Genomic DNA, 19,933 nt, shown 5'->3' with positions numbered 1-19,933 from the left:
ATTCGGGGTGCCGCGATCGCACTGCGGCCGGGGTGTGTGGCTGCGGTGCCATTGACTTCAATGCACCGTCCCGCCCCCTCCCACCCTAGAACGCAGGGGTAAGTTTTGTGCGTGATTGCGGTGCGTTCCAGCAGCTACCGCTCTGGAACGCACTGTAATTGGTGTGAACAAGCCCTAAGGGCCCAGTCCCACCCTAAGGAGTGCGTTCCAGTGCGTTCGGCCTCTGGAATGCACTGGAACGCAACCCGGCCGGCTCACTTTGTTTTGGGGCGTGGTTGTGCATTGAACTCAATGGCAGTGTAGCCATGCCCCCCGCCCACAGTGCGATCTCCGACACGCAAACATGTGACACATTAGTGCATGCATTCCGATCCTCTGCAATCTGCAATAATGCTGCATGCACTTTCTCCTGGAAACACTTTCTCCTGGAAAGGTTTACTCTGCTGCTGTCAATCACTAGAAGGGGACCTGATGGAGAACTTCAGGTCCCCTCTGCTGATTGACAGCAGCAGTGGGCGGGTGCAATAGCTAGTTTGCTATTGGCTATTGCAAAGTGAAATAGCCAATAGGAATGTAGCTATGCATTCCTATGCTGATTTTTTTTTCTGACTGACGGCTGCCGGCGGCTCTGATGTCAGAAAAAAAAAAGAAAACTTACTTAATCTGACCTCTGCATGTTACTTCCTTAGGGTTATGGTTTTGCGTAAAGTTGTTTGTAGAATTAGATATGAGACAGAAATAAGATTCTAGCTCTAGAAGCTGTAAATTCCTGGCTGCTGGGATTAAACGCTCGTCTTACAATATGCAATGTATACAGTTCATTTTTAATTATTGTTTGCATTTTCTTTCAATATGGGTGTAAGTGGGGGCCTCATGTTTGAGTTTCGCCTAAGGCCTCACAAAGTCTAGAGCCACCTCCGGACATGTGTTACAGTATTCTTTTGTTAATTTGAGCAAATGTACAGATAATATATACTTTGCTAATAGAGTATAAGATAGCATCAAGTAAAAGATATTAGATGGTATATATAATGTGTATGCAAAGTGACCTAATATAAGTTTTCAACTGTCATGAATCCATTGCAAAACAAGAGAAAGGATGTAAGTGGTTGCTTCACAGACCTATTGCTTTATAGATGTTTCCCAGACAACTTTATGTGTTAGGCCCATGGAAATACATACAATTCATTTTGGTTTAAAATACAAAATATTAAAATACAATGATAGGGGCCGTAAATACAAAACGAAGGGAGATAGACGCTTGGTGGTTTCTATACATTTTACAATAAAGTAAAAAAAAAAAACGAATTCTGTATGAGTTGGTTTGTATTCTATCTGGAATGTAGTAATGTTGTAAATCTAGTAAAAGGCTAAGCTAAGGGTGCAGGGAGGGTCAAAGTACTAACAAATTCCAATAAATTGAGGGCAGTCATTCCCAGTGGGGTTACCAGGGGAGGGGTCCAGTACACTGAGTGGGGCTGAATTACTAAAGGCAAGTAGGCTGTTCACTTTGCAAGGGAATTTTCCCTTTAGGTTTGTGAATGAGGTAAAGCTCTGCTGGCTTTCATAATCCAATCATGAAAAAATATTGTTGTTTTTTTATGTCTTTATTTTGAATTTTGCATAAAAGTTTACAGAAACGAGCGACAATAAAACGAAAGACAACAGATAAAAGGGGGACTCAGCAATACAAAGGACAATGTAATTCTGCAAGGGTGGAATAGATCCAGCTTAATGGTCCCAGTAGAAGAGTCATATTAGTATTATTCTGTGGCAGGGAGAATGAGAACTATCTGAACCCCACTACACAGGGAGAAGACACCAAGTAAATGTGGACAGAGGAGAAGGAGTAGTAAGAGGGTAGAAAGGGGAGGAGGAAGGGGGAGGAGGAAAAACGGGGGAGAGGGAGAGAAAAAAAAAAGATCCAAGATGCTACCCGGTCACATCCTGCAAAAATATACTGTTTTTTAAATTCCCTTTCTCATGATCATGTATTCTATACAAAGTGAATTTTCACCACATTCACGAAGCAAGGAAAGAAGAAAATAAAATTCTATTGCAAAGTGAACCACCTATCTGCCTTTACTAATTCAACCCCAGTGAGTCTTTCTTAAAGTGACATTAAACCCTCAGATTTTTTAACATAAAACAATACTGTAATGTGTGCCTTACTGTAATCCATGGTAGTTTCCCTTCTCTTTGCTGCTCTTACTTTTAAATCTGTATCTCTTCTCATGCTTGGGGAGAACTTCCCTTTGCAGCTGAGTGCCTCTTCCTGTAGTGCTGGCTCAGGTTGTGAACCTGAATACAGACACCATGTATCCATTGCAGAGACAAGGCAGTCTGCTGCAAAACAGAAGTTCTGCCCAGCATGAGAACACATACAGATTTAAAAGAAAGAGCAGCAAAGAGAAGGGAAACAACCATGTAGTTCATTTTTAATTATTGTTTGCATTTTCTTTCAATATGGGTGTAAGTGGGGGCCTCATGTTTGAGTTTCGCCTAAGGCCTCACAAAGTCTAGAGCCACCTCCGGACATGTGTTACAGTATTCTTTTGTTAATTTGAGCAAATGTACAGATAATATATACTTTGCTAATAGAGTATAAGATAGCATCAAGTAAAAGATATTAGATGGTATATATAATGTGTATGCAAAGTGACCTAATATAAGTTTTCAACTGTCATGAATCCATTGCAAAACAAGAGAAAGGATGTAAGTGGTTGCTTCACAGACCTATTGCTTTATAGATGTTTCCCAGACAACTTTATGTGTTAGGCCCATGGAAATACATACAATTCATTTTGGTTTAAAATACAAAATATTAAAATACAATGATAGGGGCCGTAAATACAAAACGAAGGGAGATAGACGCTTGGTGGTTTCTATACATTTTACAATAAAGTAAAAAAAAAAAACGAATTCTGTATGAGTTGGTTTGTATTCTATCTGGAATGTAGTAATGTTGTAAATCTAGTAAAAGGCTAAGCTAAGGGTGCAGGGAGGGTCAAAGTACTAACAAATTCCAATAAATTGAGGGCAGTCATTCCCAGTGGGGTTACCAGGGGAGGGGTCCAGTACACTGAGTGGGGCTGAATTACTAAAGGCAAGTAGGCTGTTCACTTTGCAAGGGAATTTTCCCTTTAGGTTTGTGAATGAGGTAAAGCTCTGCTGGCTTTCATAATCCAATCATGAAAAAATATTGTTGTTTTTTTATGTCTTTATTTTGAATTTTGCATAAAAGTTTACAGAAACGAGCGACAATAAAACGAAAGACAACAGATAAAAGGGGGACTCAGCAATACAAAGGACAATGTAATTCTGCAAGGGTGGAATAGATCCAGCTTAATGGTCCCAGTAGAAGAGTCATATTAGTATTATTCTGTGGCAGGGAGAATGAGAACTATCTGAACCCCACTACACAGGGAGAAGACACCAAGTAAATGTGGACAGAGGAGAAGGAGTAGTAAGAGGGTAGAAAGGGGAGGAGGAAGGGGGAGGAGGAAAAACGGGGGAGAGGGAGAGAAAAAAAAAAGATCCAAGATGCTACCCGGTCACATCCTGCAAAAATATACTGTTTTTTAAATTCCCTTTCTCATGATCATGTATTCTATACAAAGTGAATTTTCACCACATTCACGAAGCAAGGAAAGAAGAAAATAAAATTCTATTGCAAAGTGAACCACCTATCTGCCTTTACTAATTCAACCCCAGTGAGTCTTTCTTAAAGTGACATTAAACCCTCAGATTTTTTAACATAAAACAATACTGTAATGTGTGCCTTACTGTAATCCATGGTAGTTTCCCTTCTCTTTGCTGCTCTTACTTTTAAATCTGTATCTCTTCTCATGCTTGGGGAGAACTTCCCTTTGCAGCTGAGTGCCTCTTCCTGTAGTGCTGGCTCAGGTTGTGAACCTGAATACAGACACCATGTATCCATTGCAGAGACAAGGCAGTCTGCTGCAAAACAGAAGTTCTGCCCAGCATGAGAACACATACAGATTTAAAAGAAAGAGCAGCAAAGAGAAGGGAAACAACCATGGATTACAGTAAGGCACACATTACAGTATTGGTTTATGTTAAACAATCTGAGGGTTTAATGTCACTTTAACACCCTGAACCACTGGTGCTGTCAGGGACCCAGGGGGGCCATTCCTCACCAGGCTCGCCAGCGCGGGCATCGGACGCAGGCTCCTCCTCCTGACAGGGCATCTGGCGCTGGGTTTGCCGGTGCGAGGTGCGCGGTATGCAAGCCGCATGCGCAGGAGCGCACGTATAGTGCGCTTGCGCCCCTCAGCGTTCCAGGTGCTACTTAGGCTGGGGGAGGTCCTCAGCACTCACCATCCGCCTCAGCCCTGCTATTGGCTCCTGACTGAGGAAGCTTCCTGGTTGCCCCGTCAGCCAGGGGGTGGTCCCGGGAATCCCTGTGTATATAAAGCTGGTCAGAGCCTTGACTCATTGCTGAGTTATTCTACCTCATGGTGAACACCCAGCCCCCCTGTATGAAGCTGCCTTTTGTGATTGATCTGACCTCCCGTCTACCGACCCTTTCGCCTGACCCCACGCCTGTGAACTTCGCTGCCTGCCTCGACCAGGACCCGGACTTGACTATTCTTTTGGATTGCCCTTTTGATACCTCGCTCTTGGACTTGCTATCGTCCCTGCCAAGGGATTCCACTCCCGGCCCAGCCATCCAGCCTGACAGGTGCATAGTGGGGCGTCCTGAGGCCGGGTTTCACCAGGAGTGAATACAAGTGGCATCTGAGGGATGAGAAGGTTTTTAAGGAGGGTTGACAATTGCTATAATTTGCAAAGTGTTTTGTAGCTCTTCTGGTTGTCACAAGTACTGCATGCAGATAAGGACTTCTGACTTCCCTTTGGCCTTACTGGCTTGTTCCAGGTTGGTGATTCAAACAATTTTCTAGCCAGAGACATCAAAGCAGCCAACATTTGTAAAAGAGGGCAGCAAAGGCAGCCTCCTTATTTCTTCCATTAAAGATTCTCTTTTAAGAGATATACAAAAACTTTAGGTGATTCGCTGTACCCATAATTGTCCTTCCGAAGCTGCCGTACTAATGTTAAGTACTGTAGAGTTTTCCTAATGCCTTTTGTGGTAAATAGTAAAGATTATAATTTGGTAGTGTTTTTAAGTTAGCAATGCAAAATACATTGGATATGATTTCATTATATTACAATGTAATATTTTTTCACAAACAGGAGCAAAAGTTGCAACTGCACATATTGGCAAAGGAAGACCACATGAAACAGCTCGGTGAATGTGAAAAATGCTTTGAAAATATGACACAGCAAATCCTTTTGGTAAATGAGGTGCATGAAGAGCTTGAGCAAAATGGTAAATCCGTTCAAGAGGAACCTTTTAAAAACCCTATGTTGAATATGATTGCATGTTTAAAGTGGACCTCTTAGTAACTTACAGCAAAAGTATCTTAAAACAGCTAAGCTAACAAACATTCTATAAGCTCCAGTCACGTGACTTTTCTTAGGCTGAGATGGTACTCTCAGTCTGCTGCAGGCAGGAGGAATAATTCCCTCAGCCTCTTTTACCCTCAGTGATCAGACTGAAACGCTGTATCTTTGCAGCAAGCCACAAGGTGAGAGGCAGCAGCAGGGGTTTACTTGTGTTAGACATATGTGAACAAAAAAAGAACTGCACAGGCAGCAGAATGTATATAATGTAATTGTCTCTGAGATACAAAGTGCAGGAATTAGATGCTTGAGGTAATACTTGAGAAAAGACACCGCTGCCCTTCTAATGAAGGCATTGCTTGGATGAGTACTGTTATATCTGTAATAAGAACTTGTAAATGTTACACTTACACATTACTGATGCTACTTCCACTTTAACGAAACCTGTGACAAGAGAATATCTTATTGCCAAGATTTCAAGCCCGTTTCTAGAAATGTTGGTTTCCCAGGTTTTTATATTTTTCATGATTGTTTGTGCTTCCTATATAGTGACACTGTTAAAAACTATCCAGTAAATGATTTTATAGTGGTCATATGACCATTGAACAGTTATCTTTGTCTCAGATATATAAAAAAAACTCCATATTACCATTTAACTGTTTTGGGGCATATCTATTACTGTATGTCTAGTCAAGATGTCTCTTCCTTCATACCTAAACTATCTCTTCAGATACTATACAAAATGGAATAAAATGGATGCACTCAGAGAGCCCCAAACAACTACTGCGCTCCCCTGACACTGGGGCAACATGGCTTAAAACAGACCTGTACTGGGAAAGAGAAAGAGAATCTGGAGGGACCTTTCCTGGAGAAAATGCTGTCCATGGTCCCCTCCAGTTCAGTCAAATGACCAAAATCATAGGCATCTTGTCAAAAGATCTACTTACCTGGACTTTGACCCTTCTCTTGAGGAAAACAATTACAGGACCAGAGGTGTGTTCAGTTCCTTAGCCAAGCGCTGAGTAGCTATTCTGCTGCACTTCAGTTTGCTGCAGCAGCTTAACTGAACACTTTGGATGCACAGTGCTAAGCAAAATGGTGGAGGATAATATTTGTGACTAACAAATACTATTTTCCAACGAATATTTGGTGTGCTTTTCCCCCAAAACATTAAATTGTAGGTTCCCACACTGAATGTATTTCCTCCATCTGGGTTCAGGCACCTTCCTCTAGTGCTGCCAGGTGTGACTACAGTTAAAATGGCCGCTGGTGCTCTGTCCCCACCTCCGTCAAACTCAGTGCTCTCTCATCCACATTCACTTCCACTGCAAGTGCTAAGTTAGCAGTGCTGAGCGCTGACTTGCAGCAGTAAGTAGTTTACAACTTCTATGATTCTTTGTTCATTCATCATTTTACTCCTTGTATCATGTCATCATTTTAGTACAAACTGCTGCTAGAATGCACTATTGGAGGCAGTTTTGGGTCTGCTTTATAATAACAACTGCTACAAATTGCCAAACGAGAAAGGAGAGATGGTTTCATGCATCCTGAATTTTAAAAAACCTTCAGACTCCTCTGAGCATCTCCTGCACCGTCTTTCGCTTACAGTTCTCTATCTGAATTAACCCAGAAATTTCCAAAGAGCTCCAAAAATAGAGAAAAAGTTATCGGAATTTGTACATTTTGAGGCTTTGTGCGCCCAAGGCATCTATCCTGTCAATATACTCAGAAAGATTACCTAGCACAGAGTATGTTCCCAGGAGCTGACCCAGAACCGTCACTTGAATGGCCTATACAAGACTAATAGTAATGAATGTATGTTTCGTACCAGCCTGAAGTGAATAGCCGAACGGTGTTCGGCTCACTTCACTTCTGATCGGTCATTCACTCGGCTGCCCTCGGCAGCTTTGTGAATAGACCCCATAGTCTACTCACTAATAGAAATATATTTAATAACTATAACAAATGTGTCTTTTCTCTTGTGTTTACAGTAAAGGCAGCAACTGAAAACATACAAAAACTGAAAGCTGAAATCAGACAGAAAAATGAAGAGATTGATCACCTCAAAGAGGTATAACAGAATGATATGCAGATATTGGAAATTGTTTTATTTAGCTTGAATTTAACATAAACTTGTAATTTGCCTATTCATAGTACAGGAACAAGTTCAGTTGATAGCACACCACATCTTGGCAGGCAAAGCTCTGTGCCATACCTGGTACTTCCAGGGGTGGGTGAGCATGTGACCCTCTTTCCTTCCTCCTACATTGAAATGCTTGACACCTAAACAGCTAATCACCAGACCTGAGCACTGTCACAGTGGATTGTGTTCTGAGCCCATTGGAAGCTTAGAAATAGACCGACATTAAGCTTATACAGGGCTGTTTACTCAAGGCTCCGTCAGGGGAACAGGTTGGCAGGGTAATGAAGAGAAGGTAAGTATCAGTAGCAGAAGGGGTAGGCTATTAAAGAATCCAGTTACATTGCCCATTCAGATTAACTTGAATGTTGGCTTTGTTTGTAGATTAGCTGTACGTATGCCCATTTGTGCTCATAACTTTTATTCAGATACATACTTTATTAAATACCAAAATATTAGTGTTCTGTCCTATGTAATATTATATTCTGTAAATTGTCTGCAATTTTCTTTAAAGTGACACTAAACTCAGGAGTTAAATCTTAAAAATACATTCACGTACCTTGACTATTAACAAAAATTTATCTTATTTGTGTATCACTCGGCTGTAGATCCTCAAATCATCTCTGAATTGGTGCTGACATCGTCCTTCCTTCTGGGGGTTGGCTACTTTTGTTTCCCTTGGTCCCTGTGTGTGTTCTAACTTAGCCACCGCTCCAAGTATGCTCCTATGATGGATTATAACTTCTGAGACCTAGATTGTAGTCCATCATGGGAGCGAGCTTGGAGCAGTGGCTACTGAACAACACATACATAGGAACCATGGGGAAGAAAAGTAGCCCCCCTCCAGAAGGAAGGACGGTGTCAGCACCAATTCAGAGATGATTTGAGGATCTACAGCCGAGTGATACACAAATAAGATACATTTCTGTTAATAGTTAAGGTACCAGATCTGTGGAAAATGATACAAGTCAGGAAGTCAAATCATCGTGTATCGTGAATTGTATGATTCTCTACAAAATTAACTAACCTGGAAGCATTGATAGCTATATTATTATTATAATTAACAATAATATTATGCAGGAATTATATAGCGCCAACAGTGTGTGCAGCGCTTTACAATATAAGGAAGACATTACAATCACAATACAATACAAGACAAGATGGTAAGGATGGCCCTGCCCATGAGGGCTTACAATCTAAAAATGTGAAACTTACAAACATTTTTTTAGGATTTTATTGCTTTAGATTAACAGCTGCGTATATCTATTCACTGCATAATAATAATATTTTTGGAGCTTACAAACATAACATGAGCTCAGTCTTCACATAACTCTACAATATAACAAGTCGTTTTTTCAGGATTAGCTTGGATTTAGTCGATTTATGTAAACTGTAGGAAACACATAGAATAATTTTTTGTTACTCTTTAAGATTGAATTTGGATTTATGGTCCCCGCGCAGCGTTTTTATCACTCTCCTTCGTGTTATTTACACATTCATGTGAAAAGGTAATGTTGTGTTACGTATAGTTTGGACAAAGTGTTTGATTTTTAGCCATAGGACTATCTTTTCTTTTTTTTCTGTATCGTTATTTGATTTTGTCCAGAGCAGTTGAGCCACAGGTCTGCGATAAGATGGAATTCCAGTTTTGTGGAGAAAAGTTAAACAGACCAAACTTCGTGGCTAGATAAAACTATTACTACACGAAATGCTTGGTTACCACTGTGGCATTATGAAGAATTCTTGATACTATCGTCAAACAGCATTCATAACCTCTGCTATTCGTCTGGGTGAATGTCAGAGCACTCAAGGAGAGAGAGATATAAAACAGACTACCCCTGGAAGGGGAAGGAGAGGGGTGAACTAGAGAAGGGCACAATATTTATGGCTAAAGAATCTATAACTTATTTAAAGAGATGAAAGTATCTCCTGCGCTTGGAGCTTTTTCATTAACTTGTTTTCCAAAGTATGTCATCCGATACATGCTATATATACTGTACAGCCAAACTCCTATAAATCTACAGTGTGTGCATTGATAAAAAGGCAATTGCTTAACGGGGCCTATTTAGGCAAGTAGTAAATTAGGCCTTTTTTTGCTGACTGGCAGATAAGCACAAGGTTGTCAAGTTTTCTGTGCACTTAATTGACTAGTAAAGTTACAATACAAAGCTTCTTTATGAAAGCAAGCTTAGGACTCCTATACACAGGCCAATTTTCACAAGTGATAAAACAGATTCAAACAGTAGACAGCGTTGGGCTCCCTTTGTGGGAAACAAATAGCAGAAGTGAGTATTGCGAGTGCTCACTCCCAGAGGTTTTGGCAAATCTTTGGGACCGACTGGCGATTGTTCCATTTTCCCCATAGAAAGTGTGATAATCCTTTTGCTGCACATGTAAAGCTGAGTAAAAGCAGTTCTAAATATAATGCGTGGGTGCCGCTGTCAGCACCTTTCAAACTGGCATCCTCCAGTCAGCTGATCAAAGTAGCATGACGGAAAATTGTCAACCAAACAGAGCTAGCAACCAATGAGCTGCCTGCTCTGTTCAGGTATTTTGACAGAGGGAGATTCCTCGATCAGTGCTTGTAAGCGTTGATGAAGGAATCTGTTTTATTTTCTTAATTCAGCTATAAAATTTGAACAAGGAAAATAGAAGCGTGTATACCCGACTTAAATGTTGACAGCCCTAGAGGGAAATGTTTTACAGAGTCTGCTGAAACAGCTACTTAGACCAGCCTTTCTCAACCAAGAGTACCTTCATCAGGGGTGCCTCAAAATCTTCACACAGTCTCATGTCTTTCCATGGTGCAGGCAGGCTTCTATTGTGAAAGGGGGGCTCTGATGTAAAGGGGCAGGGAATCTGATTTGAAAGCTTTCCTGATGTAATGGTGGGCTTCTGATGTGAAGAGGGTCCCTGATGTGAAGGTGGGTTTCTGATGTGTGAGGAGCTTTTGAAGTGAATTGGGAACTCTGATGTGAAAGGAGGGGTCTCTAGTGTGAAGGGGGGCGCCTAGTATGAGAGGGGGGACTCTGATTTGAAAGGAGGTAGCTTCTGATGTAAAGGGGAACTCTGATGTGAAGGGCAGGATTCTGATGGGAAAGTGGGGATGTTGTGAAGGGGGCTCCTGATTTTAATGGGGGAACCCCATTTTTTTTGTGTTTTTGCATGGGGCCCTCCTTTAAAATCCATACCAGACCCCTATCTAGTGTTAAGGCTTTTTACATTTAAATTTTTTACATTGTAGACTGGCTTGCCTCAAGATTCTGCATACGCTGATTGAGACTATAGATAGATGCACTTTATAGAGATTTGTAGTCTTAGGTTCAACTGAGTTTAGGGAATTATCCAGAATAGAAATATTTCCTTTAAGCTTGGGTATACTTTTGTGAAGATTACATGGGCAGCACAATGGCTTAGTGCAGTGGTTCTCAACCTGTGTAACCTCAGGACCCACATTTGTCCTTGGTCATTAATTGGCGATCCAAGTCACACTTCAGCCTAGGGTCCAGTGTGGGCTGCTGTGCTGTAGCGGAGCTCCGTCCGTATGTGTGTTGCTTGCACAGCTCCCTTGCGTGCCCTGTATAGGTGCCGAGAGCCAGTGAGCTAGAGAGAATTTAGCCAATAGTGTGTGTAAATCTCTAGGATCATATAACATGCAGCCTGTCCATTCTGAGCTGGACTGTCATTAAACGCTTTTTAACAATATGCAGTAGAATATTTTGCTGAAAGCTAGTAAAAACAAAGCTTACTCCTTTTTGTTTACTCTATTTATTCTCACGTATGCTGGTTCTGATCATCCTAATAAATCACAAGTGAAAATTCAGTTTTCAGATTGGCACAGTTCCATGAAGGATGTTATGAAATTATTAAATGTTATTAATTATTACATTTTCAGCAGAATAAACCTCAAAATAAGGGAACAGCCAGGAATCATGTATTTTATTAAAGAAAAAAATAAATGACTGCAATCTGCTTTTGATCTGGAACACTAAACCAGTAGAATTGCTTTGTGTCTCTTTGAAGGCGCTAAAAAAATTGTCTTCTGACTTTATGAACTATAAAGTGACCTATCAGGAAAGAGCAAGCAAGGAGAAGATCGGTCTCCTTGAGAAAGAACAGCAGCTGAAAGAGCTGAAGGAAAGACTTCAAACGGTAAGACCAGAGTGTACTTTCGTTACAAAGTGTGTAGCAGAATCTCAAGCATTTGGCGTGATGTGTCTATACTGCATATTTCTGATGATTCTTGCAATAAATAGATTGCGTCCTTTCCAGAGATATATCTGCTTATGTTGCTGCAATGTCCACATGTTTGGTAAGTCTGGTAATTGTTGGCTGTTCAGAGAAGCTCTTTCATGCTAGAGAAGAAAAAACTATTTTCTCCCTTCCCATAAGGATATTTGCCAAGAAATTCACAGCACTTAGACTAATATGAATGTTTCAGCGTTCGGAAGTACAGACAAATGAAAGTGTAGTCAGTTCAAAGCACATCTCTGTCAGGAATCTGTTTTTTATGTAACACAATATTTCAAGACCTTTTTCATTTAAATTGTATGGTTTTCATTGAAAAAGAGCAGATTCTTTCAGATATCATGTGTATTAAGACCTTGCTTTTACATTTGGAGCTCAAAAGGTATCTTGTCCCATAAACACAAATACCCATAAATCCAGTTTACATGGAGATTCCTTGTTTGATCTTACAGTATCTGAATTTCACTAGGAGATGCAGTTTACACTTTTACCCATAACACTTCAACTCTTGACTGTTGAGATGCCATCATATAGATAGTGATTCTCTGTATGAACCAATGTTGGGTTTAAGGCTCTCCGGTATGGTGAACAACAGCAGGATGGGTTATCATCATTGAGTATAAGGGGGTACAGGAGTCAAAGGCTGGAACCCTTCATATTTGAGCGACATTGAGCGACATTGAGTGACGTGTCGCGCGACATCTTCCTATTGGGCTGTATGCAATCAGGAGCAATATCGCTCAAAATCGCTCTAAAAAAGGGTCATGTAGAAGCGACAAGCTACCAGCGACGAGCTACAAGCGATATTGAGCGATATTGAGCGACGAGATGTGAACAGCTACATTGAATTGTATTGGTGAAGCTACATAGAGCGATATAGTGCGGAAATATGAGCGATATCGCTACAAAAATCGCGCGATAAATCGCTCAATGTGAACGGGGCCTTAATGCCAGTTGCCTGTCTGTCACACCAACTATCCTGCTTTAAAATTTTGGGTCACTGGCCTAAAACTAATATGCAGATGGGTACATCTGAATTTCTTGTTCTGGCAAGCAACTAGTATTTCCAGAAGCAGGTTAGCAATGGCAGCTCTGGTATATCTGCGATTTTCTTTAAGGCATCCCTCCTATGTGACATTTCCTATTCCTTTTACCAATGAAGTGAATAATATAAGTGATATCAAGCAGATGATGAGTGAAAAAAGTGACTTTTCTTTGAGGGTTGTATGAGAGAATACTTATGTAAAACTTTACTGCGGTGATGCCCTAAAATGTTCAACATAGTCTGGACCCTTAGGTTAGCCAGGCCCATTCATTCTAAAAAATATTTAGGCCTGAAAACAGCCAATTTTAACAAATAAAGTATACGAGAAGATTGCAAAAAACGTATATATAAGACCCCATTCACACTGAGCTACATCCAAAAAAGCGATTTTGAGCTAAGTGACATTGAGATACAGTGCACATTTTGTCGCGCTACGTAGTGCGACTTTTCGCAGGGACTTCGTAGCTGCTACACTGAGCTGTAACCAATCAAAAGCAGTCTTGATGTGACATCATTCCTTCCTATATTTCTGTGCAAAAGTGACACTTCTGTAGCGCGACGTAGTGCGACAATGTTGCGTAATGTCGCTCAATGTCATGCACGACTTTGAGCTACACCATTAAAGTCTATTGGGCCAAATCGCCCGAAAAATAGGTCATGTTCGAGATAAAAGCTTGAGCGACGAGCTAGAGGCAACATTGAGATGTGAACACCTCCATTGAAATGCGTTGGACAAGCGACATTGAGCTGATATTTGAGCGATTTTGGAGCTGAAATCGCTCGATAAATCGCTCAGTGTGAACGGGGTCTATGTAACATATTTCAAATGTGTACTGACAAATTCAACATATACATTTATGTAAAACAAAGCATGGTTTCCATCCACTGTTATGTGAAACATATAATGAAAAATCTGCCATCTTTTATTTCCATTGCAGAACCACTGTAACAACCATAGAAGAGCCTTGTTATTATTTATATGCTTCATTAAAATATTCATGTGATATGATGTTTTTTTTATTTGTATTTCTTGTCAGGAAAAAGAAATAACAAAAAAGCTTCTGGAAGTAAATCACACTCTGAAGGAAGAGAAGCAGGTAAACTTCCCGATATATGGCAAAGCGTTACTTGAGAAAAACTCATCATACTTCTGTAATGTTGGACTGGATTTTCAGTGCCTTAGAACTGTGAAAATAGAAATCACAGGATTTTTGTGCTTATCTAAATATCTATTTCTTGGAGTTCATTAAGGCACACAGGATCAGATGTAATTCACAAACAACTGGGTTATAGGCTACAGGAGGAATTGGGCACTGGCAAAAAAAAAAAAAGGCATTAGCCAGTAAAGTATGACTCCTACTACTATCATGCTTAAGATTTGTAGAAAGCAATATTAGGAGTATATCTCAAACACAGAAGAGTGGGATCCGTGTCCCTGAATGAATTTCAAGAAATGTATTTTAAGGTAAGTATAAAAATCCTGTTTTCTTTATTGTTCTTTATTGTTCATGTGGGGACACTGGGTTAGAAGTAAATCAGAGACAACTGAACATCCAAAAGCAGTCCAGCTGAGGGGAGGGCAAAATCAACAAAAACACTTATCAGCCCACACAAAAGTGTAAAAACTCCAAGAGCTGCCTGAAGGACTTTAAGCCTGAAGCTTGCACCAGCTGAGGCCTGAACATTCATGTGGTAAAAGTTACCAATGTATGGAAGGAAGACCAGGTGACAGCCTTGCAGATCTGAGAAACACATGCCTAATACCAAAACCCCAAGACGTACTTACAGATCTGGAATGGAAAACAAAGATATAAAAAAAGATTGGTTCTGAGGAAGGAGGCGTGCCCTCTGAAATGCGTAAACCAGGGAGGCTATACAGCTTGCTAGCTGAGTCAGACACACACGATCTCAATTTACGTTTGCTGATTCATATTCTATGCTTTATATCACCATCTGTTTGTGAGTATGATCTTAACTTTTTTTTATCGTTAAATTAAAATGGTTTTACACGATGGAGGCGCTCTCTTTGTTTTTCATTCCAGCTTTGTTGTTGCCCTAAACCAGCGGGAGCTGCCTCGAGAGTGCATTACATTTTCTACGCAGATACTGGTGCTGGCGCTTACAGATCTACAAGAGTGTGCATGGCAGAAAAAGATGGTGCCTTGTCTTTAAGCCAATAGGTTTAAGTGATCTGTCTGAGCCACCTAGAAATGGCAGAACGACATGATGGTTCCACGTTATGGGGACTGTGAGGAATGACAAAAAAAGGGTCATTCTTTTTAATGGTAATGGCTACAAGATAAACAAGCACAACGCAAAATCACACCCAAGCCGTAAAAGTGAAGTGTCCTCGTCTTGTTATGTCCTGCTTGAGGTGAAAAACAGAAACTACTTCAGGAAGAAAGGAGGTTCTAGGTCTTAAGACAACCATATCTTTGTGTAAGGTGGTGATTGGTTCTTTACAAGATAAGGCAGCAACTCAGATACACATCTTTCAGAGGTGATGGCAACAAGAAATACAACCATTTGTATAAGAGATGAAGAGGACTGTTGGTTGTGCAGGTGGGTCTATATGAGATAAATCCTGTACAAAGTCCCTAACCAAAGAATGAGATAAAGTCTCTGAAACAGGATAGCAAGGGCCAAAATTTGACCCTTAATGGTACTGAGGACCAAATTTTGACCTAATTCAGATTGTGAAAGGGACAAAATTCTTTACAGGGAGTTTTTCCTGGAATGAAAATGTTTTGCCTTGCACCGAGAAAAGTATGGCTTCCATGTGCGATGGTGGTATACTTCTTAGCTTTAAGGAGCATGCAAATCGGTGAATCAGAAAGGCCCCAATTCTCTTAGGACCTGGGCTTTAACAGGTATGCAAGTGAACATGAAGCCATGTTGGTAATTTGGTGTTTGGGCCAAAAGATTTGATCTGTCTGGTGTCTGTCAAGAATGTGATGATTCTCTGATCAATCTGGAAGAGCCCATGGGGTGTCTGTCAGGAATGTGATGTGGTCTCAGTACCACATCTGTCTAGCTCAAAATGACCTCTGCCTCAATCCTGCAGGGCAGACGGGAAAGGAGTTTCAGAGGAGGAAAGTCATATATCAGGTTGTAGTGATCCATTGGAGCCTGTAGAGCATCCACAATTGCCAAGCAAACCTTATAAGGTTTCAAACAGTCTGCATCACTTTGTCTGACCTTGGTAAATACTCGGAGTGTGGGGGACAGACCACATAGGAGGGCTACAAACTGATAATGTTGTTTGCCCACAGGAACGTGCAGGTAAGGAACGGGCAGACTGTTAGTGTTCGAGATGTGAGGACATGCAAGTACGCAACCACAATGTCTACAAAGGCAAGCTATACAGACCTGGGGAGAGTGTGAGAGACCATGTGAAAATCTTTGGGCAAATGTGGCCAACAATCTAAAAAATCAGGGCTTTTTCTGCTAATCCTATTCATATCTATGGAGCAGATGAGTCGCTTAAGCTCTCTGTAATGTAACAGTCTTGGAACATTGCATCACAACCAACACTTACTCATAAGATTGCAACTCTTTTGCGTATAATCCCATGTGATAAAGAATATGGTGTGAACAAAGTGATCAGTCACAAAGAATTTCAGTGATGAGATTGTGATGTAGAACACTGCCTGTGTTTCCTTCACCTGAAGCAGAATGACTTCAGGGTAGGAAAAGTGTTCACATATTGGAAAATCTAAAGATTTGTGACACTCTATCAGTGCGTAAAGAAAATTCCTGTGGTTTTTCTTGTAGGCACTTACATAAAACATATTTCTTTATATATTTATTTTGTGTAAACTCCTATATCTCTTTGCCAGGGGGATGTGAAATCTTTATGTGGTATTGTCACATTAGTACAACGACATACTGGAACCATCAATAGTTTGGAAAAACAGTTGACAACACTCATGGAGGATTATAAGGTGACATCATTTATTCATGTTCTATGTATGGTACATACGGTAGTTGTTTTTAAAAAAATCGTTTTTAGAGTCAATTGTAGTTTCAATTTAATCAGATTCAATTATGTAATCGAGCTCTAACTCCAGCCCAAAATTCAACGTCCCAGGCTGAAGATAAAGGCCGCTGTTCTGTGCAAGTGTACTGGTCTATCTCCAGTGGTCCAACACACCGCCTGCCTTGTTACAATTACAGCTCTTCAATCAGAAACGCTCACCCTGCCTGCTCAAGGAATTGCTGGGTATTTAACTTCACAACCAGAGACTAAATGGAGTGTTCCAGGGGTGAGGAAAGCTGAGTACCATAAACTCCCCATTATCCGGCATTCACTGGGATTGGTAGATTCCAGATTAAAACACATTCTGGTCGATTGAGAATTACTATTAAAAATAGGTTTAAATAATGCTATAACCCATACTATACCATAACACAAACTCTGTATTGGCTTCATAATAATATTGAAATAAAGTAATCAAAAGCAAATTAAAACAAACAGACACACTTAGTATTAGTGCTGTAATACAGGTGCTGTAATGCAGGTGCTGTAATGCTATGTGCTGTGCACTGTGGCTGCCTGCCATTGGGCCTGGAGATCAACAGTATGTTGTAACCTATGAGCAATATAGTGCAGTACTGGGAGTGATCACTAGGTGGCGCTAATTCACATACGATCCTTCACAGGATAATAGAGCACTTTTCACAGACAATCATCAGACACTCGTTCCGAGGATAATACAGCAATTGTCGGCCCGTATCTCTACCCTCCCATGCTGCAGGGCCCTCTCTCCTAGAAGGTTGCAGATCAGCAGAACATTGAGTGCACAGTGGATTCTTTTTTGTCGGTTAGAGTTCGGGTTAGTTGAATACCGGATAACAGAGAGTTTACTGTATATGCTGCTGGGCCAGGGGGTATGAGTTAAATGCGCCTTTTCTTTTGCCTTGTCCTTAAGGTAAGCACTGCACAAACAAACAACTCAAGGAAAACTACAATGGTTTATGGTCAATGCATTATTTATCAACTATTTTATATCTCATTTTAATACATGTATACAGTTTTTTACATAAAAACATTTAATACATGACAAAGGATTCACAGAGCCCAAAACCCATCAGAAGCTCTCTGCTTTGAGACTTACTTTGGTTGATTGAAATCTCAGATGGTCTGATAAGGGACGAGCCCTTGCTCTGACTCATTTACTTTTGCGTGTAAAATTCAGCTTCAGCTACTGAACTCTGTAAGCAAACAGGAAGTAAAGAAACAGAAGGAAGCACGTGAAAAGGTCGCTAAATCTCCACCTGCTAGCTTGATAGAAGACTTCATAATATTCACATGCTGTCACGGTTATTTGCCTACCAATCTCCAGTATCTGTGCCCTCTATGTCTCCCGCAGCCGAGGGAGTGTTGCAGCCATGTCATGTGACATGGCTGCGACACTCTGAGTAAAACCTGTAAAGTCCTCATGGCTGCAGGAGACATACTGGGCGCTGATGCATGGTAGGTAAGTCACCATGACACATGCTATATTTTATGTTCACCTGATTATAAGTAAAATGAAGCAAAGACACTTTCAAAATGTATATTTTTAGTCCTGACCATAATAAAGTAAATATATACAAAACTGATATATTCTCTTTTGAAGAGACCAATCTGTGGAAGTGCACACTTTGTTGTCTGTGTTTTTTGTAACTAACTGTGTTGTTTGTAAACCATTTATACTTTCCTAAGGCTGCAGGTCATTTAACAAACATCAGATAAACCTTGCAGAGACACGCAGTGTTCACAAACACATTAAATGACTGTCTGTGATTATCTTGGATCCCTGTGACCTGCCCAGCAAAGCCTAATAATTTATTTTTGAAAACTTGCATACAGTCATGAGAGTGACGAGACCTTTGTTAGAGATGTAGTGCAATTGCAGAGCTATCCATGTAGCATCCATAACTTATAATAGATTGGGATGATCAGTATTAACCTGTTCACGCAGGGTGATCTGGCATTCCTGTGGCAAGAACCTACAGATTCCTGAGCCAGAAATGCCAGGTATCCCCGTTCAGATGTGGCCGCTGTACCCAAGTTAATGACAGGGTGACATTTGGCCGCATCTGTCAGTGGCAGTCCTCATGTAATCGTATATGTACACAGAAGTCATTTTAATGTGATCATATTCCTTCAAGGTTGTCAAATAAAAGGGGGTTATTCCTTTCTGAATTCAATTGAGCAGATTAATTACTTATTGTCCCCAGTGGAAATCTGATCATCCAGTATGAATGGTTTATTGCACGGTTAGAACTTAAAGCTGGATTCCAGGCACAAAAACTATTATTTATATATATTGCTCAATACCTTGTAATATAGCAGTGACATCATCATCATGCTGTACATAGGCTGTGCAGAGAGCAGAGCTGTAGGAGGCACCTAGCAGACCCCATCCACTACAGGGGGCAGATACAAGACCCGTCACCTGGCTCAAGAAGAGACAGCAGCAGTGACTGGTCTTCATTACAGGAAGCTACTGTAAAGAGGCAAAGTTTCCCACTGTAGTAATTCACAGATCTGGAAGGAATACACAAAGCACATAAAGTAAGGATACACATGCCTCTTGTTTTTGTGTGGCACAGGATTGTTAGTCTTGGGTAGATGACACCCAATGGCATTAACCTTTCTGGTTGCCACCATGCCCCTTGGTTAATGGCACAGCTACTCCTAATTCAGTCTTATCAGACTGCCCGAAATCCTAGTACTAGTGCAAACATTCTTTCTGCTTTCTCTTGCAAACCTTATGTACAAGTATATCCAGAGACATAGGCAGCTGATCTTGTATGCAAATCCTTTTTTTTGCTATGAAAATCAAGGTTGGCATCTCCCCTTTCCACTTCCTGAATCTCCCTAAATGGGTATAATCAACGACCAATAGGCAGTTTCAGAAGGTGGCAAGATGTGAAGGCCTACACAAGTGAACCCAGAACCAGAAAACAGGGTACAGTTTGCCCTGTGGCCTAGCATATCTTCTTCTTGGACACCAAACAAGTTGCAGTTAGCAGGGCTGTCCCTAGGTTAATCGTCACCTGAGGCAATTTTGCTCCGGGGGGGG

At 40.8% G+C, this 19,933-nt stretch overlaps 1 protein-coding gene across 1 annotated transcript in view; it reads left to right on the top strand.

Annotated features, from left to right (window-relative positions):
* Nucleotides 1-19,933, top strand: part of CCDC73 (coiled-coil domain containing 73) — a 48,036-nt gene that overhangs the window by 9,533 nt on the left and 18,570 nt on the right. Inside the window, exons 5-11 of the mRNA XM_018567687.1 lie at nt 4,137-4,305; nt 4,494-4,712; nt 5,218-5,353; nt 7,419-7,498; nt 11,591-11,719; nt 13,898-13,957; nt 14,245-14,325. Coding sequence (XP_018423189.1) covers nt 4,137-4,305; nt 4,494-4,712; nt 5,218-5,353; nt 7,419-7,498; nt 11,591-11,719; nt 13,898-13,957; nt 14,245-14,325 — 874 coding nt within the window. The remainder of the gene's footprint in view (nt 1-4,136; nt 4,306-4,493; nt 4,713-5,217; nt 5,354-7,418; nt 7,499-11,590; nt 11,720-13,897; nt 13,958-14,244; nt 14,326-19,933) is intronic.

The sequence above is a fragment of the Nanorana parkeri genome, unplaced genomic scaffold (assembly GCF_000935625.1).
Source record: "Nanorana parkeri isolate BGI_ZX_2015 unplaced genomic scaffold, ASM93562v1 scaffold30, whole genome shotgun sequence".
Taxonomy (NCBI): Eukaryota; Metazoa; Chordata; class Amphibia; order Anura; family Dicroglossidae; genus Nanorana; species Nanorana parkeri.
Note: the sequence above shows the minus strand (reverse complement) of the source record. Positions and strands in the feature narration are given on the sequence as shown.